Genomic DNA, 24,193 nt, shown 5'->3' on the forward strand with positions numbered 1-24,193 from the left:
CCCATATTCCAAACTAAACTTTTGTGGAAAGACTGCCCACAAAAATCTTGAAAACTAAGATGGATATTCAGTTAGCATCAAGCCAGTGTAATTTTGGAAGATGATAGCTCATTATTGTGCTAACGTTTTGGTGAAAATATTACTTAATAGACACAAGAACTTCCTGTGTATAAGTAGGGGTGGGTATAAATAGAAGTCAGCATGAATTTTGGTTAAAATTTCGGGTCTTATCTTAGATGAACAGTATACCCAGCTGACAAGCTGTATTCAAACTGATCCCAAACTGGAGTTTCCCCTCCTGTCGTCTCTAGTGCTAAATATTGAAGTCTTTAATGTTGCTGTGGACTAGCTGGGATGAAGCTTTACCATTTGAAGAACTGCCCCAGTACTTGTTACCAGTAATCACTTATGTTCTTAGAAAAGAAGTTTTTGGATTGCCTTCATCAGGAATTCAACAGTGAGGCAAGGGCAGCTGGAAAAGGCATACCTTGTTACCATCAGGGCCTGGCGGACCGGATGGACCACGGCTTCCAATGGGACCAGTGGGACCAACAGCACCGCTTTCACCAGGAGGACCACGTTCACCCTGGAGGAGACAGTCTGATTTGAGTCTTTCCTTGAATTGTTCTGTAGCTTAGAGGTTTAAAAGCACTGACTAGTAGCCATGACAATGCAATGCATTTTTAGCTGAACAAACCATTAAGAACTATATTAGAATTAGGCAGATATTAACTAAACTGGTCACAAGAACCGGCTCTACCTTGTGACATGAATATAGCAAAAGTGAAGTACTAAAGTCTTGCATCATGATAATAGCTGATAATTAAAGTACAAGTACTTCTTGAACATGGATTTTGTCTACTGTGCTCATTCAGGTAACAGTGTCTTGCATGCTACTGTAAAATGGAGCTTCTGATACAAATTTGAGGGCACATAATGGATTCTAGTGGAATTAGAGCCAGGGTGATTGGCAAATAGTTATTTTTACAGTGGCAAATGCCTGGTGAATATTCGAGGCTAAAGGTGACAGCTAAAGCCCACTAATGTCACTTGCACATCGTAACAGTTAAGGACAAATCCTGAAACAGAGATCGTCTGGAGATGTGGAAGTAGCCAGAAATTGGGCTTAAGTGCACAATAGAGCTTCTAAGGTAGAAGTATCAGTTTTACTAAGAGCATCTCAGATTATCCCAGTGTGATCAAGCTGAGGATGAGTGAATAACCTGTTAAGGCATAATGGAGATTTTTAGTTATGTTGGAGAGTCTGGGAGTTTGGATGAGAACTATAATGTGGTCAGAAAACTGACTCAAGGGGAAGTGCCACGCTGCTGAAAAGCGCCAGTGGTACAGAAGGCTAACTTAGATTGTGGTGATGTTCCCCAATTAATGTATCTTTTAATTACACAGATTTTTGTAATGACAGAGAGGCAGAAGAGGAAGAAAGATATTTATGAAATATGCAGACATCACAAAGGTGGAAGTTCTTATCAACTGGAAGAAGGGCTGGCATATTACACAAGAAGATGTGAATAACCTGCTGGCTGGCTGTCACAGTAGAACTGAGACAAAATTAAAGAATGCAAAGTACCAGGCCATTTATTTAGGTACTAAAATGGAGTGTTTGTGCTGTAAACAGGGGGTTCACCTGGTGAAAATGATGGAAGAGGAAAGTGATAAAAAATAACCAACAATATGATGCAGACATGAAAAAGGCAAATGTGATCTGGCACAAGCAGTGAGGTACTTTTAGGAAGTGTTAATTTTGTTCTACAAAGCATCAATAAGTCCTGATTTGGAACACTGAATTAAATACACTCTGGCTGGGTATGAGACGCTGAAGGCATGCTAGAGTAGAGGCAGGTAAATGTTAGTACAATGATAAAGTGAACTTGGCCTGGATGGATGAGCAAAATCAAAGTTTAAAGAGGATGTGGTTACTAATACAGCTTCAGGGGACTAAATACAGGGAACAAAAGTGCTATTTAAACTGATTGATGTGACTGATAAGAGTGAATGGCAATATTTGTCGTGAAGTCAGAAGAAAAGAGGAAGCGGTAGAAGTAGTTTAAATATCAACCTCTCTATAGGGGGATTTGGAAAACAAGTAAGTAGTCGAGCATTTTATAAACTACTAATTGCTCTGCATAAATGGGACTTTCCTACCATGCAGGAAGACCTCCACACAAAGCTTTTTACAGGTGCTTATTCACAGTGCAGGAATAAAGGGAAGGGAGGGGCAACATCTTCTAATGACTATTCCAGGCTCTGGATTTAGCCCACCATTTTTACACAAAGATCTTACATGGGAGGCAGGAGCTGGCTAGCAAGGGACGTTATGGCTCAGGGTAAGAAGGTCTGTGCACAGGCATTGCAGATAAAAATCCTCCTGTGCACCAGGCCTCAGTGTAACACTGCAGGGTCAGTCTGTTGCCATCCACATTCTCATTGTGAGGTTCATTAATACAAAAAAAGAAAATTACATCAGCTCATCAAGATATCATTACTTGGGTAAAAGTCATATTGCTTATCTAGAAGTTTACTAGTACTAAGAACTACTGTGTTGTATAATCATATAATCCTGACATATGCAAAGAGCACAGAAAATTCTTTGTTCCTGGGAGTCTGCTGCAATATGTTGTATTCTGTAACTGAGAAGAGCTGCTTTTCTTGAGAAACTCGGAGATGTATATAGTTGCTATTATTACCGAACACATTATTAAGACAGTCTGTACTAGTTTTCAAGTGAGTTACTCACTCTTGCGCCAGCAGGACCAGGGACACCAAATTCACCGTGAAGACCCTAGAAGAAAGCAGATGAATTGGTAAAGCTTATTTCTAAAGCAAACTTAGTAGCTTATGTTGTGCTTTGTTTCTTAGCACTAAACAGAAATGCTTCTCAAGTTGCAGCAGCATATTGAAAATCTTCAGACTAAAGCCAGTCTTTTAGATACAGAGAAAGAAACCCATTTCATATAGCTGCACAGTATCTCAAAACACACGAGATGATAATTTCTCATCTGAAGAGATAGCTATTACATTCCAAGCTCATTTTTCTGGTGTATGCCATGTAAACTCTTTTACAGGGACACAGTGGGATGTTAAGTATAAAGTTTAAGGATGGTCATGACACGTAGGATGTGCAATTTGCAGATTACATCCATACGTTAACTGCACAGAACTTAGAGCCTGAAATACCATGGAGCTACCTCAGTTGTATGCCATTGTAAATTAACAGAAATTAATTGAGGTGCAAAGGCATACAATTAGAGTAATGCAGGTTAGATTGATCTTTGAAGATTTCAAAAGAAATTTGAAGTAGAATATTTTTCATGTACTATCTTGTCTTTTGGAGATGGGGGTGCTACTAATTTTAGTGCTACTTAAGGCCTGAAAAGCAAAGGATTGGCTTTGTTCAGTTTCATACCAAAACTGAAAAAGAAGTGTGTTGCTAATTCCAAAGGAACTTCTTCATTTATGGCTAGCTTTAACAAAATGAACTATTAAACTCTGCATATAACACAGATTACTTCGTTTTGCCAAATGGATCCAACAGGCTCTTGCCTCACCACATGTGCAATTGTAAACATAGAGCTTATGCAATGCCTGCCCCTAATTGTGGAGTACTCTATCTGTCACTCACCCTTTCGCCTGGTTTACCAGCTTCCCCAGCTGGACCTGAGGGACCTGGCAGACCCTAAGTGTAAAGAAACAAGAATGCAAATGAAGTTAAGCCAGAAGCACTTCATGCTTTGTAAACCACAGATAAGATTGAACAGAGCAGTTACTTACCTGGAAGCCAGGAGGGCCAGCGGGACCTTGTTCACCCTTGGCACCTTGGTTGCCCTGGATGGAATGAAAAAGAAGTGATAAACTTGGAAGGAGAAATACAGGAAAACAGATTTGACAATGGGAAGCCCATTAATGAAAAATAAATCACAGATTGGATCTGTGTGGTGGCTGTTACTTACAGTGACTCCAGGAGGACCTTGAGCACCGTTGTTTCCCTCTGGACCAGGAGCACCCTACATATGTTCAAGCAGAAAGCTGTTATCAAAGTTCTGATTTGTTATGAATAATATCTTTCTGAAGTGCTTCTGTGCCAAAAACAAAGGTCTCTGGCTGCATGTTTTGAACTTAGCCATTTACTTGTAAGGGGTTCACTGTCAAAGGGTACTAAAGATTCATACTTAAGGAAATTTCCTTTGGAATTACAGATTATAGGAACCTTGCTGATAGCATTTTTCCCCCAACAAACCAATTATTTGGTTCCTTAAATGGAAGACTTATTAAGTTTCAGCTGTCAGTAAGAAGTTGGAAATTTACAGGATAGAGACCTTACACTCCCCTAAAAAATTTGCATGGGGAGTGCTATTTTTTCCTCTTCATAGGAAGCTAATACCCCATAATTAATTACCCAATTAATAGCCAAGAAGGGTAGTTTTCATTTATCCCTTAAGTAATAGTCCCCAATGGCATGCAGCTAGATGAAGGCATTCCCAAATACTTTTCTATTTCATCATCTACTCATGCTTGCACAAGACAATGCTATCTTATTACAGAGGTTTTGAATATCTAGTATTTTTTTCTCTCTGGAGGTTGATAAAGAAAAGATATCCACATACCCGTGGACCAGCAAGACCAACATTGCCTTTTTCACCAGGTTTGCCAGGTTCACCCTGAAGTTGAAAGAAAAAGATACAAAAGTTAACAAAGACTTCCGATCAGATTTGGTTTAAACTAATAAATAGACTCTCCTTGTCAGAAAATTTATTGTAATATTTCTTTAACCCTAATTAGAACATCCACAAGCTCCATCTGCCGTGTTGAACTTAGAAAGAATAGCTCAAAAATAAATATCTTTGCAAAACTGCATTCCTTTATTTTGTGAGATTGTAATTCATCACACTCTGCACAGTATCCTATACAACAGACTATATATATGTCTGCATGTGTGTATGTAAAGCAACACCACAAATCCAGATGATGATTGTTATCATAGAACCACAGAATGGTTTGGGTTGGAAGGGACCTTAAAGATCATCTAGTTCCAACCTCCCTGCCATGGGCAGGGACCTAGACCAGGTTGCTCAAAGCTTCATCCAGCCTGGCCCTGAAGACAGCCAGGGATGGGGCATCCCATCTGTGGCCTCTGTGTGGGATTTCAAGAGCCCCAGTGAAATCACTGGCAGCTTTTCTTCCAAAGTCAGTGAGCTTTGGATTGTGCTCCATAAATAACAATACTCAGGAATTGAAACTTAGAACTTTTAGTGAAGTGTATATACAGGAATGATAAAATGGACATGCAGAAATTATAATATAGACGTATGTTATACCAATCACTCCAATGTCCAAATATTCCTAAACTAATTAAATTGGATTTCATTTGTTTAATTTAAAACAGAATTCTTGAATGTAAGGTGATACCATCCAGTAAGCAGTGCAGAAGGACAGAGAGAGATGTGTTTGATTATTAGAGTTGGAGACCTATAGGTTAGTCTGGAAATACTTAATAGTGATAGGAAGTTTCTGTACTGTACTTACAGTGGGACCTTTTGGTCCAGGGAATCCAATGTTGCCAGGCTCACCTCTGTTGCCAGCTGGACCGATGGGTCCAACCCTACCATCTGCTCCAGGGAAACCCTAGACAAAAGAATCATAGTATTAAATGGATGGGGTAATTTAACCAGAGTTCAGTTTTAGAAGAAATGTGTGCTGACAGGAAATAAGTGCCATTTAACTTCTAAACAATTTTTACACATCGCATGCTCACGTATTCCTCTATTTTTCTCCTTGTTGTAGAACTATGTATTTCTTCTGCCTCTTCCAGGACACAGCCCTGACTTGAGACCCACAGAAATGAACGGAAAGTTTCTCACTGATCTTCTGAGTAAAATGGTACTAAAATATTGCTGGTTTTGCAAAGTTGTGTTATAACTCAGTGCTGAGACCTCTGCTTTTTTAAAATCTCAGGTTATGTCTATGTTTCACAGGCAATGGGGAAACAACAAAAAGCAAGGTACTTACAACAGGACCTTCCTTGCCAGCAGGGCCTGGGCTTCCAGGCTGGCCTGGGAGACCCTGAGAAAGGAAAGGTTTCGTGTTTTTAGAAGGAAATGAACTCACCCAACAGTTAACCAAATTTTTTTTCTACAAGCATGCATTCGCCCACACAGACACCAAATTATCAATATAACTGTGCAAACAGGATTGTGCCTCCTGTCAAGTTTACAGCTAAACACACTCAAGTTCAATGTGGTGGTGTGTGCTCACATGCCAGTTTAAAATTGTTATAGGTAAGTATCTGTTTCACTCAAACTCATTTAGGCTCTACTTTAGCACAGAATGTGCTTAAATGTTTGCAGATGCCTAACAGTTCACATGTGCACTGAAAACTCTCTTTCACTTCATGGGGTGGGGTAGGAAGAGAGAGTATATTAAAGAGGATAAAAGACAATGACATGGATATAATCTGGCTGCAGCCAGCATCAGTAAAATTGCATGGCTGTTGTCAGTGAAATCATCTGCAAAATAAAATTGAAATAATTGAGATCAGCCATCTCACATCATTCTAGGCTTTGCATTTCTTCCAGTAAGTTAAAGAGGACACACACACTTCAACTGTGATCTTAATGATCATGCCATTGTAAATAATCACAAGTGAAACCCACTCTCAGAAGTCAATGCAGTATCCAGTGCAAGGGGGTGCTGCTCCATGACAAGGCAGTCAAATGCTACCACATACAAAAGAAACTAGTTTCAATAAACATTTTGATGCTTCTTATTCATTTCCTCATCAATGTTTTTTCAGTAGAGTGGCGGAAGTGCCTTAACTGTGGTTCGCACAGGCTGAATTTTTGCAGTTGGATTTCTGAATAATTTTGTCCCTGGATTGTAAGTAATGTTCTTTTTGAATAGTTCAAACTTACACCACAGATTTCAAACTTACTCTTGGACCCATAAGACCAGGCTCACCAGGACGGCCACCATCACCACTAGGACCCTTAGCACCAACAGGACCACTAGCACCACGGTTACCAGCAGGTCCCTACCAAAATAAATAAATAAGATTAGGCAGAGGTAGCAAAAAGCATCACACACCTGTACATAAAAGAAGATGGTTTAGAAATAGTGACCCAGATAAAAGTCTTACCATGACACCAGCTCTGCCATCAGCTCCAGGGAGACCCCGAGATCCAGGCACACCCTGCAAGTGAACACAAAAAAATCAAGGTGGTGTATAGTGCTTGCTACATTTCAGCCTTCAAAGCAGGTCTGCTGGATTTGAGGTAAGTACAGCTCTAAGCACACACTCCCACATAAATGTATACTGTGAAATAAATCTCACTTCCTTTACATTTTTAAAAAATCTAGTCTGCTTATATCAGAGCATTTTTACTATTCATTGTATCTAATAGTGTGGCTCTGTCCAGCATCTAGGATCTCACAGCCTGTCCCACACTGTTTCACCTTCGCTTCTCTGCAGTTACCGACTTCTCTATGACTTTGAATACCTGACCCAAGGTGCTATACTGAGTCCTTATCTCTGCCAAAAAAATCTGGTGGAAACATTGCCATTTTTTCTATTTTTTCCCAGTGAATTCCTGCTCCTGCATGAAGCCACATGCCTCCTGAAATTCTGGGTTTTTTCCTCACCTGGTGAAAAGGGTACTAGGCACCTTAGAAGATACTGAATTGAAACCTTTTGCCTCACACTACATGTGAACCAATTACCTGATTTAAGCAATTAAATCCAATCACAAAGCTTTAAGAGTAATCAAAGATAATTCACTAAATACTACACAATGGATAAATCAAAGCAACCACCAATTTCTTCAGGGATAAGATAGTAAACAGCATTAATACAAAGCAAAAATAAGATTTGGTCCCAACTAATCAAAAGGCTCAGAATGGCAAATGATCTTTGCTTAACATAATTAATGTAAATTTAATTATTCATAATTAATTAGTTTGCCTTTCTGAGTCTATATTTATTTCCTCTTTCCTTTTTGCTTTTATGTCTGGAATATGAAAACCTACTCTTAGACCAGCAGGGCCTGGGGGACCAGCAGAGCCAGGTTCACCATTGCTGCCTCTCTTGCCTTCCTCACCACTAGGACCAGGAGGGCCAGCAGGTCCAGCAGCACCCTATTTCAGGCAAACAGAGAAAAAGAAGAAATCAGATGCTGTGTTGCAGCTACTATCAGTATTTATGCATTGAAACAACCTTCAAATGTGGCCATACTTACAGGCTCACCCTTGTTACCACTTTCTCCTTTGGCACCAGCCAGGCCTGGTTCACCCTAGAGTCCAAAACAAAAAGATCATAGAATTAAGCATCGTTCCAAAAATCTCTCTAACTGGACAACTTTTTCATGAACTAAGATGTTCTTCAATCATCCAATGACATGCCTGCCTCTATTCTGATAAACGATCAGTGAACATTAACTGTATTTTTTTGCTTAACAGGCATAAAAAGAAACATGTTAAACATACTTAGAAATGGCAGTAATTGAACTATGAAATATCCAGGGCTGCTTCCTCTGCTGAGGTTACCCATCGAGGGCCTGGTTGTGAGATTGCTGCCACATCACCACTGTCTCTTGATAGTATCAAGACGGACAGATCTTAATAGTCCTTGCACCCAAAGGGAATGCAAAGTAAACCTCTTCAGTCTCAGCATCTGAAGCAAGCAGTGAGACATAGAAATGAACTACAATGTTTAATTATAGTGGAGCAAGAAAAAAACATCTGCATTATATACAGAAATATATCCAAAAGGAATCTTTTACAACTGGGGACACTGTCCAATTTTCAGATGAAGACATGCAATATACAAGTTCACTTACAACAAGTCCTCTAGCACCACCAGGACCAGCAGGGCCAGGAGGACCAGGAATACCACGGGGACCGGGCAGACCAGGAGCACCAGCAACACCAGGAAGACCCTATCCAACAGAGGGAAAAACCCATAATATGAACCCATTATCTTTTCTGTTGCATTAACTGAATTATTATTTTTAGACCAGACAAGGGTGAGTAAGGTTGTACTTACAGCTGCACCTTTAGCTCCTGGAAGACCGTTAGCACCAGGGTTGCCCTGTTAGGAAAGATAACAGTACTGGTTAGTTCAGAGTCTTCACCGCACTGGTCAGACAGTAGATAAAGTCTGGCAAGTTACTCACTGGAGGGCCAACAGGACCACTAGAACCGGGAAGTCCAATCTCTCCTCTTGGACCAGCAGGACCACTAGGACCAACATTACCAGCAGGTCCGATTTCACCCTGTTTGAGAAAAGGATAGAGCCCTCTATCAGTGCTCACAGTGTTAGGGCAACAGTGGAGCAATCCATCCTATATTAGCCTGACATTAAGAAGACAATTTGATACGTGCTGTAACCACACTCACATCTGCATCAGAGAAGACTTCATAGTTTCTGAAAGTCTCACCTTTTGACAAAAATAACCAGAACGGGATCTCAATTTTTCCTCATCTTCCCTGAGTTAATATTAAGAGGTCTAGCAAACAATACTCTAATTTTTCCTAAGGGTGGATCAAGATAAGAATTTTGTCTGTTGTGACATGGAGTTTTGTGTATTTGTGATAAGGATGAAAAATTGTACCACACTACATTGGATGCAGCTCTAGCCATTGGAGCTCTACATTGGATGCAGCTCTAGCCAAATGGTGAGTGAAATTTTTAAATGCACTATATGGGACACTCTTGCCCAAAATCCTCTGTCCGTGCTTGGACAAGTTAAAGTTCAAAATAATGACAGTCTTACCCAGGTAAAAATGCTAAGATCTGAGCAATAAACCAAACCATCTAAATTCCACTCTGCAAAAATGAAATGGTACTGCTCTAAAACTGAGAAATTTCTCCACTGTGATTTCAAGAACTTAGGCTGGAAGCAGTCTGATACTCAACAGCAACTTCTTGGCCCTCCACTATTTCTGTGAAGTGATGTAAACTGCTACTTTGCTTATTTATCATGATCCATGTCACCTTTCAAAGGTATATACAACTGCACCACATAGGAAGGAGCAAAAAAATGAAAGAGGTTATGTGCCTTCCTAAACCTGCTTAGCATCACCCTGCACCTGTGAAATAGCTGCTGTTTTTTAAATTAGCATTGACGTATGATTTCTTCAAAGACTATAGGGATTCATCTTCACCTTAATCTTGATAAGTAAGCACTCCCCTTTCAGAGTGGGTTGCTGCCTGGCAATACTGGTTACTATATTTCATCTTTGCTATCAAGTGTACCAGTAGAAGCAGATGTTCATACCTTAGCACCAGGAGCACCTGGGAAGCCTGGAGGACCAGCAGCACCAATAGGGCCCTAGGAAATGAAAGGGAAGCAGCTGCATAAAAGTATTCAATGACAACAGGAGCATCTTGCTTGCTGAAATAAACAGATCAAAAAACTACACATTTGGACACTTCCACCCATTACCACCTTGGAATATCAGTTGCCCTTTGCAACTCCAAACTGACAGGTTTGGTTCACCACAGTTAAGAGTGAGGTCAATGCTGAAAAAACATTTGCAGTGCGGCTAAGAAAGTGTGAATTCAACAGTGATTGGTAAAACCTTGCCTTGAGGCCAAACACCTGAGAAAGAATAAACAGAGGATGGGCAGAGGCAGGCATCTGTCTGCAAGGCAAGATGTCTTGCTGTACAGTCCCACAAGGAATGAAAGGGAGTACCTCATCCTGCAAGTCTTAGGTGGCTGTTTCCAACACATTTCCTGTGCAGGGGTAACTGTGTACGCTTTCACACTAGTAGTCCTCCTGGACATACTAGTACGTCGGTAGTCCTACTGGCCAGTAATCCCTCTGGACTACTGGTCACACACAAGAGCCCTGTGTTGGTGACAGTATTTGTTCTTCACACATGGGAAGAGGGTTGGTAAGATCTCTGCACCACTTTACAAGCCAGTGCTTGACACAACTTACACTGAAGTCAGTAATAATGTAATAGAAATTGGACCAGGCTTAACAGCAGCTGCGGGCAGAAGTTGATTCCAACATGCAAATGGATTAAAAATCTTAATTTATACCCAGAGTATAAGTCTCGTGGCAATGAACAAGTGCAGCCCCAGTGCCCTTTCATTAGACTGTTTTTTACAGCAAAGGCAATGGCTTGTGAGCTTGAAGAGGGCCTTCTACTGATTCGACTGTGCCTAGCTATTGCTGTGAGATTTGTAAGTGGCATGGGACAAGCTTCCTAGGGTACACTACCCAGACACCACAAAAGATATGCTGATGGATTCACAGCCTGTGTTATTCTTTAATCCATACAAATACAAAGCCATAGTTTTTAATTATTAGTGAAATATCCAACCCATTCATACCTATCGGGGATAGAGATCTACTTTTTTTTGTGAGCTAACATCTTTCAGCTACAAAGCTGCTTCACAAATCCAAAGGAATAAAATGGGTCAGCTGGTGCAGCAAAGAGGAACTGGCTTCTGACATTCTATAACCTACTGTGGTTGTTATGAATTGGGTACCTGAAATTCCCACTGGTTTTGTATAAGCAAAGGAAAAAAGACTAAATGCCCTGTAACATATTTATGAAAATATAAATTTTCAGAATTTCCATTACTGTGACTATTTTATGTTTTAAATTACCAGTGGCAAGGAGAATATAACAATATTTCTGGTTTAGTTTAAAAAACAGTGTTAATAGGTGCTGTACAGAATGTTTATAGCATCATAACCTAAGTATGTGTAAAATAACTTTAGCTGGCATAGACACAACTCCCTGTTGTTGCCCATTCAGAGTAACACCTCTGCAGTGAGCAGCTCCGGAATATTTTTCCTACCTTCAAGATAGCTAAAATGCTTTGGTTCCACTACAAAGTATAACATCAGATCTTGGCTATAAGGTCTCTACTTGCCTGCAATTCAAATGCTCAATCACATATATTTTTCAGATACCCCATATGGGAGAATTGAAGTGAAATTTGTAACTCTGCTACCATTCCACTCTGTTAAAGCATGACAGATATTTGCAGTGACAAGAGTACAAAAACCATCTTCAGCAAAATTGACAAAACCAAGTGCATCTTCATCATTGACACAAATTTTGAAGGCAGGAAGCAAAAACTATTCTGGGCTATTCTTGGGGTTTTGGTTGTGGGGTTTTTTTGTTGGTTGGTTGTTTTTTTGTTTGTTTTTTTCCCCAGCTTTGAAACTATACCCTTGTACACACATTTATTTCACTGAAATGAATGAAGTTTAGTGAAGTCAGTGTTACGCTATGGCAACAATAATTTCTTTTAAAGGGACAAATATGCATTGGATTAGCACTTATTAGAATAGTTGTTGTTTACCAATCAAATCAGGACAGTTGGATCTTCCTGGCCTTTCACACTAGCCCATGTACCTCAGATACCGGTGGTGAATGAAAATGCCTAACCCCGTTAGTGAGACACAACAACATTGCAGGTGCAAAGGTGTGTCCTGGAGTTTCATGATGTATGCAACTGCAGTCATTTGCAACATATGCATGGTACATATCTATTAAAAGGTATAGTGTCTTTTTAGTTTTGGGATGAGAACTGTTCTGTTAAGACTATTGGACATGAGGAGTCTGTTCATTGTGTGTTTACCTATGAACTGAACAGTGCAAATGAGAGAATATTTGGTTCCTTTGATACAGATCTCTTTAACATAAATCCTCAGGCTCTCAGGATATTGTCTGCAAATGATTTATGTTTTATTAATCATTTTAGGGATGGTCTGATAAGCAACAAAGACTTGTGTGAAAAATGTTCACACAAACAACTTTTCAGAAGCCCAAGAAAATCTCTATAAGCAGAAAGAGGGATGCAAGGCCTAATGGAACCAGATTGTTAAAGAATAAGACTGGAACTTACAGCTGGTCCGACGGGGCCCGTGCTGCCATCACTTCCACGAGCACCCTATGAGGAGAGAACATGATAAACCGAGTTTGAAAAGACATTAAAAGATCAGAGAAAGCCACAGTAAGTGACTGCTCATGTTGACAAACAGAAAGATGGAAAGCCACTTACAGCTGGTCCAGGGGCACCTACTCTTCCTCTCTCGCCAGGGAGACCACGAGCACCCTGAAAAAAAATTAACTCATTTATACCTATTCACTAAACAAAGATATATAGATTTCTTTTTCTTTTGCTAAGTCTACATGAAGTGTGTTGCAACCAGACAATTCTGTTCTAAATATTCATCTACTATTATATTAGATGACCTAGCTATCTGGAGTGTCACTGATGATAAAAATTGGCCGAAATGCTGGCTGAACTGTGTCCATTGGATTATAATTTCCCACAGCATCAGTAAATACTTACAGGTTGTCCTGGGGTACCATTTTCACCAGGGGCACCAGGTTCTCCCTGTGAAAAAGAAAGTTTGCAAGCTTGAATTACAAAAATGATGTTTTGGACAGGCAGCACAACATCTAGAGAAATATTCAGCTGCAGGATTCTACTGCCCTTGTCTCCTGTAGTACCTGCACCACAGTATACAATAACAGCACATCAGGTCCTGAGGATGCAGAGGCTGTGACTGCCCCTGCATATACTGGATCATGGCCAATCAAATTTTTTGCCTTCATTTCTGCCTTTAGCACAGTTACATCATGAGTGACCTTGATTGATTATGCTTGTGTTTTCCAGTCAGATTAGCACTCTTACTAATAGCTGTTGCTTCCTTGTCTTAGTTGCTTTTTTTAATCTCGAAAAAGTGGACAGACTGAGTGTTTGCTACTTCATTACGAAACTTTTCCTGGAGATTATAAACTTGCAGTTCTACTGAAGAATACTATGTTACAATTAGTAACTCTATAAGCAAGTAGTGCTAAGCTCTTAGAAACAAGCAATAGGGAGAATTAGTATTTGAGCTTTTCATTGTTGTATAAAAAGACCTTGAATACACATCTCCTGTGAGTAAGTCAGCAGCCTTAAAGTTTCCTACAACTCAATACTGCAGTAGTGTTTAAGAACACTACTACCAGGCACTGAGGTGGAAAGGGAGGAGAAACTAGGAAAGGGAGTCTGCTAAATGTGATTCTAGACCATGTTTAAAAACATTGTTTGAAGGATAGTATTCAAATGTGCACTAGTCTGAGGAAGGTAAAATAGAAGAAGATGGAAGATCAAATAGCCTAACTCAGAAAAGCACTGCATCTATCCAAAGTTTTAGCAGAAAGCTTTACACTACAGCATGTGTCTCAGCAGAATTTTGTAGAAAAATTAGATCTTTTTATTTTAGTGGTTTTAAAAAATCTACTAAACCTCCAAATACAATTAATAGAGAAGCAGGGATAGCAAAAAATCAGTCTTAAGCGCTGCTGGATAACCAATTGCTAGGAGCCAAGTCCTGCAGCTCACACTCACTGAAAGTATTAACTTGACTGAAGGCTCAAAACAAGGCTCCAGGAATCAGTTCTTATGTTAAGGTGCACACACTTGTCCTACATGGATCCACTGACTCCTAGATTATTGCAGCTGGGAGATATTTAATGACAACATGGAAGACTAATGGGAGGGGACTTCATATGTCTTTTGCTAGAAAGACCTACACATGCATCCTACATTTTTCGATTTCATCTTTACCTTGTTGCCGGGAGTACCAGGTTGTCCCTTTTGACCATCCAGACCATTGTGTCCCTATATGGAGTAGAAAAATAATATTAAGTATATATTTTCTCACTAAAGGCTATACACAAACTCTAGACTTGAAAGGTAAATCCTTCTTTCCATACAAACTGATATCCTAATATAATCTTATGATTTTTTTTAATCACTCTTTCATATCAGAAGATACTAAAAATTTCAATGAGGTTCATGCACTTAGAATATATAATCTTAACTTCGAGGGGATTTCCAGCGGGGGGTTCAGTATGCTGAAGTAGTGTCAGTTTTAATTATTCAGGGAAACAGTATGCACAGACTCACCCTAATTCCCTTAAAGCCAGGCAGACCAGGAGTTCCAGGGAAACCACGAGCACCCTAAACACACAGAGTGCATGAATGATTCTCTCTCATATTATACAATGCAGTCAAAAGGAAAGAAAAAGCATAAGTCTTTAAATAAAATTAATGAGTAGATTTGGGCCATGATCACTGAAGTGAGGAACACAGTCCATTCCCTAAACTCCCAGGACTAGACTTGTTCCAAGACTAACAGTAATCAACTTGATTTTCCAGTTCTGAATCTCAGCAATTTCATGCATTAACATGTAATAGCACAGCTGTTCTAGCTTTCTGTGCCGAGGCATCTGCTCACCTGCTCCTGTGTAACTCCTCACTATGTCACTTCTGGTACTAATTACACTAGCTTTACTGGTGGTAAAAAAAACCCACAGAGCAAAACCATAACTATATGATATCCCTGAAGGTAAGAACTGAAATTGGATTAATGCATATAGGGTATATTACTAGAATGTTAATGTGGTACAATTCAGAAATGTCATTAGATTTTGTTGATAACTGTTTTGTATTGTATACAGTAGATCACTACATACCTGAGGGCCAGCAACACCCCTCTCACCAGGTCTTCCAGGTTTGCCAGGGTGACCCTAAAAAAGCAGTAAAAATGCATTAAAAAGGAAAACTAAGTTTATAAAATAACAATGTAAACCATTAAAAAAACCCAAAGGCAAGACATTGGCAATGTTTCTCTTTTCCAATAAACACAGAGAGCTTGTTAGCTTTCAAGTTTCCCTCTTTCTGTGTTCAGGAAGCTAAATAATGTATTTGAAAAGGTTTTGAAGTTATCCATTGCCAACATACAGCATCTCTTTTACTATAAAATAATTATTTCAGGGTTTTATTTATTCTATCCAGTATTACAGAACAATGTAAGAATTATGGCCAAGAGAATGATTAGCTTAACAATAACGTAATGTTAGAGTTGAATCACAGCCCCAAAACAGATGAGAAACATTTAGTAACCACTTACGTCTTCACCAGCCTTTCCTGGAGGACCAGGGGGACCACGAGGACCCTGGGGACCCTGTTAAAAATAGTTTGGGGATTATTTAAAGCATCGTTCTTCAGATAAGTCTTTTTCACTGGTTTCTGACTTGAGTTGGGCTATAGCTGCAGCTTGAAGTGAAGCAAGGTCATTCCATCCTAATGGACTCTGCACTTTATGATTCCAGTCTGAAGGAGTCTGAATCTGAGTGTTCAGCCCTGTTTCTGCAACAGGATCAAGCAGGAATATCCACTTCAAACATTCAAGGATGTGCATATGGATAGGAGAAATGGGACTAAGCATTACAAGCCTATTTTGGTGTCCTATTTCTAATGCTAATAGTATCTGTGTATGAAACCTGTACTTACTGTTTGACCAGGTTCACCAGGCTCACCAGGAACACCTTGAAAACCAGGAGGACCCTAGAGAAGGAGGGAGGTTTTGTTAGTGTTTGAACAAGCTATTGTGTGGTTTTACAGATAGATTAATGTTAGTCAGGAGGAGAGGTAAGACTGTACTTACAGGGGGTCCAGAAGTTCCAGGTGGGCCTCTGGGTCCCATTAAACCCTATAGGAGAAAAATGACAAAATCTTAAAAAAAAATTACCATTATCTAAACTCATCTATAACACCAATTCCTGGTATCGCTAACATATTGGTAAGCATTACAGTTTTCAGTGTGCAACATCCAAATCAAGTCATAGGAAGTTAAGAGACCTGCATGAATTTGTACAGGCAGTCCAAGTGCAAATAGATCTTCTAATGGCAATGAACCAGGGCAGAATCCAGTGAGATGACTAGGAATATACCGGTATGGCTGGGAATCTTGTGGTTAGGCTTCTTAATCTATTCTGGCTTGTTAATAAGTGCACTGGTTCATTCTTCTATGTACCTTCTCCCTTCCTGTGTGCGAACTTGCAAAGTTTAAAGACAAGGGTTGTAACAACACATTAAGAAATGTTGTAAAATCTTGGGCTGGTCAATTTTTATCATGATTTTCAAGAAGAGATGTTGGAGAAAGATCATTAAAATGGTAGACAGGTAAATTCTCTTAATTTCACCTCCAAAATAAGTCAGTAACATATTCTCCCTGACTCTACTATGAATTTCTTCTAGAAAAAGGGTCAAAATTACTTTAAAAATGGTAATTTCCATAGATTACTACACTTTAACAGTTGTCTTAAGTTTTACTAAGCAAGCAAACAATTTTGAACTGCAATTTCATGTAGGCTTCCATTGTCCAAAGGAATGTTTTATGAGATGTTTCGACAGAAATTATTATGGTTTTAATTGTTTTTAAAACTTCCTGGGAACTCTTTCAGATTTTCTCATTACAAGATTAAATTCATGATCAATTTTTCAAGGGTTTATGCAGCTTTCCCATAAGATTGAATAGTTTTTATTAAATGGAATAAGTGCATATTAAATACAGGCATTTGCTTGTGCTAAAGCAATCTTGTGGCTATAAAAATACGCAGTAGTTCTAGGAAAAATAAATGTTTCTGGATAATCTGAATCATATGTGCTGCCTAAGTCCTTCACAAATTATATACCATAATTGTTCTTCCCTTCTTTTTCCAGCTTCCCAGTCTCTCACATTTTCTTTATAAAACTTAAAAATTCCTCTCAGCATGTAGATTCTAGTGCTGTTGCTCTCAGATAAACCCTAACTGACTCAAAAACTGGAACTTTGAAACTGTGACACCCCAAATAATTCTTCGTCTCTATTTTCAGATTTCTTGTCAGACCCTGCGAGCAGCGCTTAATTAAAGATACTCCTATTTTCCTATATTTAGTATCTAAATGGATGCCACCATATTAAATATTTTTATATATATATATATTACACTATTTTCAGGAATGGAAACAAGCACTTGACTCAGAATAATCACGGGCAGCCTTCATCCTGCTGCTCACCCATCAGGTGCATTGTCTATGATGTCAGTGTGGTGAATTTAACCCATATTCTGCTATCTATGTATACTGAAAACATCTGCTAACATCAGGACGGGTTAGAAATTCACCTGAGGAGACAACAGACTCCTTCAATGTCCATCAGAACACAGTATACAGTAACTGATAAAGACTCCTCCTCAGAATAGCTTTGTAGCAGCAAGTACAACAACATTCAGTTGTTGAGAACCAAATGTGGTGACCAATTTCCTGCCAAACCTGTGCAATCCAAGGATATCCAAAGTGGCGTACAGCCATGGGAGAAAAATGGTCACCAACTGGAGCTGAGATACTGAGTTACTTTCTAGACCTGTGTCTGCTTTAGAATGCAGCTTTACAATCGATCTCATTCCTAAAGCACAACCTTTTGTCTCAATAGGGGTAAAGTAATACTATATCAAAGTATATGTGTTATCTAGCATCAGATTATGAGATTCACTGATTCATAAAAGTGTGGTCAAGAGGCAGAATTAAAGCACAAGACCCAGAAGTGCTATATTAAAGTTAAATATACAGTGCCAAGGCCATATTTCAAGTCCTAAGATTATGTTTCAAACACTTCACATCGTCGTACATCAAAGGATCAGTTTACAGTCTGACTCAATATATGATCAAAACACTCATTTTAAAACTATGCTTTGTGTTAACACAGCTGGATTAGACTTAAAGGAAAATACTAAATGCATTATCTATGCAAGTTATCAAGTGCTAAATCATATACCTACCATAGGTCCTGGGCCAAAATCAGCTGCTTTTGATGGATCATATTGAGCAGCAAAGTTCTGTAGGTGATAAGAAGTTCAAAATTAAAATCCTAAAAATTTTACTTGAAGAAGTGTTGATAATTATCATTCTACATCTAACTGTCATCTGACTTACTATTCTTGTTATATTGTATATTAAAGCAGCATGCATAGAACTCAGTAAACATGGCCCTATTATAAACACGTTTCAATTCAATAGTTTACAAAAGACTTGATTTTACTAGGAAGGCCCTTTCACACAATGGCCTCAAATATCTACACAGCAGTGATCGAGAAGCATTGCAAAAGTGTAAACTGAAGATTAAGAACGTAAACTCAGTGCTCATTTAAAATTGAAAACTTTCTTGAAACCCTCAAATCGTTCTGCCTAATTTCCAGTGACAGAAGTTATGCATATTTTTTCACCTCATTGCTTAAATAAGATTCATGTACAGCCCTGGCTGAGTATTGGATGAGATGGGCCCTTCAGAATCAGAAGATCCGAGGAGTGTGTAGCCTCAGAAACACTGCACTGGATTTTTGATCTTTTATCAATGCAAATTTTGTAGGCAAATACACATCTAGTTTTGTAGAGTACATTTTCCCACTTCACTAAAATCAAAAAAAAGTTCTATACCACACAATTGAAAATCCTTTTCTTGTTTGTTTTGTTTTATTAGCATATTAAAATAATAGAAATTAATGAAGGCAGTCTGAGGTTTGTTAATAGGAAAATAAATTATTACTATTCATATTGAAGGCAAAAGAGTATTCTTCCATGCAGGAGGATTTACTAAATTTGATCAATACGACACTGTCTGTGTCCTCATGCTTCCTGTGCAAGCTGAAGTCAAGCAAAGAGTTAAAGCCAGCGTTCTGCAGAGAATACATGATGGACACTTTGGCAGAAAGCGTGTATGCAACACCATCCGCTTATGTTCTGGAGCATGAATAGAGAGAGAAACGAAAAATTTTAGAGGAAGATCTAAAATTCTAAGGGACTCCTAAGTATGGACTTTCAGCCTAAGGGTAGTCTTCTTCAGCTTATTCCAGTACAGCTGCTTTCTCTTGAACCCAGCACATAAAGTGCCGGTTGTTTTCTCCATCTGCTTAACAGCCCAGGTTTCATTTAGTTGATTTCTAATTCATACACATTATGGCTGTATAAATTGAATGCTAATTAACAGGGTTGGTATGTTCCTGTGCATTAAGTCCCCGTTGAATGCAGAATCCAAATTTGCCACGGAAAATATACATCCCAAGGAGAGTTTAATTGGAACTGGGACCATCAATTTCTTGCTGACCACAAGAGAATGTCTTCTCATCAGTGTTTTCCAGCAGATATGCATTTAGCCTTGGTCACAAAGGACAGTTTATCACTTTCAGTAATAGAAAGTTTGGATGCCTTACTCCGCCAAGACCTGGAGGACCAGGGGGACCTGGAGGACCTGGTAGACCATCTTCACCATCTCTGCCTGGTGGACCTGGTGGACCCTAGAGTCAAAAAGAGGATTATAAAGTGAACATTAGAGATTTCTTCAGTCACTTCTAAAATAATACATCCATTAACAACACACACTACAGTAGTCCTATATATGCAGTTTCAATAAATGGCTATCTTTAGAAACTGAGCACGGTCTAAATGTCCATTGCCCTGACACACCTTATGTTGGACATTTACTGTAGTTTTACATTTCAGAAGATTTATGGGGACAATATCGTACCTATGATACCGAAGTGTAATCTCAAAATTGGGAAGTTTCATTTTAAGTGACCAAGTTTCAAACCCATGAACCCCAAGTGACCCCCGTAGACCCACAAAGCCTGTCAGGCTCTGTTACTGACAGCCTGAAATTTGACCAACTGAGGATTGGCAGAGGTCAGCCCTACTGGTACACAGATGCAGAGTAAGTCAAAGATCAGGTTTTAATTAGTCCAGACTATTTGCTGGTGTAATTGCAAATTCAGTGACAAAAAAACAGTGCTTTTCTACAGATTTTTGATACTGTCACTCTGCTACCACTGCCATAAATTTTTATAGCAGCTTGAAATTACATGTGTTCAGTCCCGCAACATTTGCCCTTATATTCTTTCATCCTCAATGCACAAAGCTGATCAAGTTTTGCCATCGTGGCAATGGAGGTGAGGTAGTTTATTTGGTCTGTGTTTTGGACTCAGTTCAGTCCTAGATTAAATTCATAATAAAAGTCTTACGGATTTCTAATGGAGCAGGATTGGGCTTCAGGACAACGCATGTATCTCATTTCATTAAACAAATCTAGTTAGTGGTAGACTAGAGTAAATATCCAGTTGACCACACAGACAGTTCCCATCATGTTTGTCAGCATATTATGATCCAAGAAATGTCAAGAGCTACCTATCAGTACCATGGCACTTATATTTTCTGAAGACACAAAAGAGACTATAACTACACACTGCCCAGATAAGGATATGAATTTCAGATTACCACTTTACAAACAGCGGCAACGTTGCAGAAGCAAATCAGAAAAGCGGGTATCAGCAATATGAATGAACATTACAATTAAATTATTCAACTGTCCTTTTTTATGGTTGCTTTTACAGTAGTCTTTAAGTGTACAATAACCACTTTGACGAACAGAAGGTAGATGAAAAATGCCTAGCTGCCAGAAGAGAGCTTTTTCAAGCCATCTTCGGAAGCAAAACCAATGAACGATCCTCAAAGCTAGCTTTGTCTATGCGAGTTTGATGTAGAGAGCTTATCCATATACCATACTGTTCAACGACTAAATCTTCATGAGCCAACTTTCCCTTCTGCGTTTTCATGCACTATTTCTACTGTGGGCAGCTGGAAAGTTTTTCAAGCCATCACTTGGAGCGCTAGGCTGCCTTCTGAATTCAACCACATCTGCTCAGGCACAACGACCAAAATTAGGTGGGTGAGGTATTGCTGGGGCAGAATCTGGCCCATAGATAACCTGGTTTCTTTTAAATTAAATTATACATGCAAGCTTCTACGGGTATATTAATTTAATCTCACATCAATGCGTAAACTTAGTTTTTTCCTATTGGTCTTCCAACAGCTGTTGTTCAAAGCCCACAGACAAATGAACGTCAATCTAATTCCTTACCCTTTCTCCCTGTGGCCCTTTGTCTCCTCTGGGGCCCTGCTGGGAGAAAATAACACTTAATGAGTTACTGTGGAAATTTTCCAGAGGGATACAGGGAAACAGATACATTAAAAATAATCATAGTACATGAAAAAGGGAAAGAAGACTGCACATACGGTCTCATAGCTATTTTCCACAGACAGCATACTCTTTTTCCACAATAAGCTACTGGGAATAGATTAGTCACTGTCATTATTTAAAAGTATCACTGCACAGTCCACAGAAGTACTTGCAAAGTTGGATTTAGTCTCTAATGAATGACTGGCTCTAATTTAACAGTACTGACTTCTAGAAATAAAATAGAATCTATTTAGACTTCTAGACCTATATGGATATTGCCATACTCTTCGATCCATGCACATCTTTCCAAAAGAGCCCTGGTTGAACAAGAATACCTCTTTGATGCAGTTTAGTTCTCAGTAGGTTTAGTGCTGCTCTTGAGTAAAGCAGTTTAAATGCAGTATTTGAATTTACCCTGGTGCTAAGATGTTGCATCCAATGTTCCCTCCTTTTTACTTCATACGCATCTCAGTGCTACTGCTGTTCTCAAGGAACATTGGAAATAACGTAGTCAGTTTTCCTTTCATCCAATATTCAACAAAACATTAATCTGCCTAAGAATGCCTGGTATTGTTTCCATTTCCACACAAGGAAAGTAAAAATGCTTACCTTGCGTGCTGCAGGTGCCTGAAAAAAATAAAGATGAGAATTTTAAAAAGATACAATCTCTCCCAGTATTTTAAACTAAAATAATGTACAAACTTAGACTCATTTTCTTACATAGCTATCATTTTTCTCAGTACAGTACATTTAAGTATGCTCTATGGTTTTAAATGACTAGGAGTTTATTATATAGCAAAGACATAGGTAACTACATTAGATCATTCTGTTGAAAACTGACAATTTTATAACTATTACAGCCTACAAAACGGGCATAAAAAAAGTCACACCTGAGTTCTTTCATAATCCTCTGCAATGAAATTTAGACTGGAAGACTGGCTTTAAAGTACAGTCACGTCCAATCCAAACTGCCAGGTATAATGTCCAAACACCACTGCTCCGTTACTTTCTCTTCATGGTCTTTACACCTATGAAGGCAGTCTCTTAAAAAGGCCGTCCCACTTTAGAAATTGGGGTGGGTACATTTCCAGGCAGTCCCCACAGGATCTAATCAGTATCTTTCCACGACCATCTTGGGGATTAACGTTAGTAAATAATACTGCCACGATAAAGATGTCTAGCCTATTAATTGAAGTTGAGTGTCAAATATTAGATAAATAATTATACTGACCTGACTTACATCTGGAAAAAAAAAGGAAAGAAAAAAAAGGAGATAATTAGTGTGTGGATTCAGTTATTTTACAAGTTTTTAATGTCAATGTTTTTAAATCAAAATTAAATTTTCTTAATGCAAGAAACATTTTCTTAATGTAATTCCTTACTTTTAAGGTGATTATCTTAAAACTGCAAAGAATCACAGGTGAGATTGCCATCTATTTCAATTTAAAAGAGATTTGCTAATGAAATTAAAACAAGTAATATGGTTGATACAGTAAAAAGGCAGTAGCTTCTGTAAACCTGCTCTAAAAATGCTTAAACATATTTCCATGGAAAAAAAAATGCACACACATGTTTTTACATATATGTACATGCAACACATGAATAAACCCAGGCAGGCTGACACATGTGAAGATATTGAAATGTAGGAGTAATCTTAAATTATAAGTAGCTCCATCTTGCGTTTTATGGGGAACGGTTCTACCCAGACATACCTATTTCCACAATTTCCTGCGAAAGGTCATAGTGTGTAACAGAGAACAGTTTGAAGCTACTAAACGTGAAATAGCAAACAACTTTCAGTATGTTATTTACAAATTCTTGTTAATTAGCTGGAGATACAAATTTTCAAAATGCTGTCTTCTCAATTTCAAGGAACTAAAAATCTATTTTGGCTGAAACCTGATACAGAACTGGAGTCTCATATCACACTGCAATGCCAGGAATTCGACATTATTACTAACAGGTGGTTGAGTGTTTTCACAGAGTGTCCCTTTGGCAATGTATGAACACACTAAATTCGGATGATTCGCACGGTCCAGCATAAAGGTAACAACACTGAAGTGCTGAACGCTGCGGAGCACCCAAACACCACGGCGGAACACCGACTGCCTATACTAACTCGCCATAAAACTGAGAACACCGCCGTCCCCGGCTGATGGTGACACTGGCGACTACACTACCTCACTTCGGGAAAGGCGGGGGCGGTCGGCACGGCGCGATGCCCACACCAACCGCCCCATCTCCGCAGCCTTTGCGAAGGCGTTGCTACCGCTGCCCTCCCCGGCGGGGGAGTGGGTGGAGTGTCCCCGGCGGGGGGCGGCCGTGGG

The 24,193-nt window shown here is 39.1% G+C and overlaps 1 protein-coding gene across 1 annotated transcript in view; it reads right to left on the reverse strand.

The window, feature by feature from the left end:
- The window catches only part of COL1A2 (collagen, type I, alpha 2), a 40,368-nt gene extending 16,262 nt beyond the window's left edge, over nucleotides 1-24,106 (reverse strand). The window contains exons 1-30 of the mRNA XM_010160497.1: nucleotides 24,047-24,106; nucleotides 22,476-22,493; nucleotides 21,768-21,803; nucleotides 20,068-20,151; nucleotides 18,640-18,696; nucleotides 16,485-16,529; nucleotides 16,331-16,384; nucleotides 15,948-16,001; nucleotides 15,511-15,564; nucleotides 14,942-14,995; nucleotides 14,600-14,653; nucleotides 13,334-13,378; nucleotides 13,040-13,093; nucleotides 12,884-12,928; nucleotides 10,287-10,340; nucleotides 9,183-9,281; nucleotides 9,053-9,097; nucleotides 8,847-8,945; nucleotides 8,247-8,300; nucleotides 8,038-8,145; nucleotides 7,151-7,204; nucleotides 6,947-7,045; nucleotides 6,025-6,078; nucleotides 5,542-5,640; nucleotides 4,623-4,676; nucleotides 3,969-4,022; nucleotides 3,790-3,843; nucleotides 3,641-3,694; nucleotides 2,756-2,800; nucleotides 488-586 (exon numbers count right to left, since the gene is read on the reverse strand). Coding sequence (XP_010158799.1) covers nucleotides 488-586; nucleotides 2,756-2,800; nucleotides 3,641-3,694; nucleotides 3,790-3,843; nucleotides 3,969-4,022; nucleotides 4,623-4,676; nucleotides 5,542-5,640; nucleotides 6,025-6,078; nucleotides 6,947-7,045; nucleotides 7,151-7,204; nucleotides 8,038-8,145; nucleotides 8,247-8,300; nucleotides 8,847-8,945; nucleotides 9,053-9,097; nucleotides 9,183-9,281; nucleotides 10,287-10,340; nucleotides 12,884-12,928; nucleotides 13,040-13,093; nucleotides 13,334-13,378; nucleotides 14,600-14,653; nucleotides 14,942-14,995; nucleotides 15,511-15,564; nucleotides 15,948-16,001; nucleotides 16,331-16,384; nucleotides 16,485-16,529; nucleotides 18,640-18,696; nucleotides 20,068-20,151; nucleotides 21,768-21,803; nucleotides 22,476-22,493; nucleotides 24,047-24,106 — 1,839 coding nt within the window. The remainder of the gene's footprint in view (nucleotides 1-487; nucleotides 587-2,755; nucleotides 2,801-3,640; nucleotides 3,695-3,789; nucleotides 3,844-3,968; nucleotides 4,023-4,622; nucleotides 4,677-5,541; nucleotides 5,641-6,024; nucleotides 6,079-6,946; nucleotides 7,046-7,150; nucleotides 7,205-8,037; nucleotides 8,146-8,246; nucleotides 8,301-8,846; nucleotides 8,946-9,052; nucleotides 9,098-9,182; nucleotides 9,282-10,286; nucleotides 10,341-12,883; nucleotides 12,929-13,039; nucleotides 13,094-13,333; nucleotides 13,379-14,599; nucleotides 14,654-14,941; nucleotides 14,996-15,510; nucleotides 15,565-15,947; nucleotides 16,002-16,330; nucleotides 16,385-16,484; nucleotides 16,530-18,639; nucleotides 18,697-20,067; nucleotides 20,152-21,767; nucleotides 21,804-22,475; nucleotides 22,494-24,046) is intronic.
- Nucleotides 24,107-24,193: the final 87 nt, after the last annotated feature.

This window comes from Eurypyga helias, unplaced genomic scaffold (genome assembly GCF_000690775.1).
Source record: "Eurypyga helias isolate BGI_N326 unplaced genomic scaffold, ASM69077v1 scaffold45361, whole genome shotgun sequence".
Taxonomy (NCBI): domain Eukaryota; kingdom Metazoa; phylum Chordata; class Aves; order Eurypygiformes; family Eurypygidae; genus Eurypyga; species Eurypyga helias.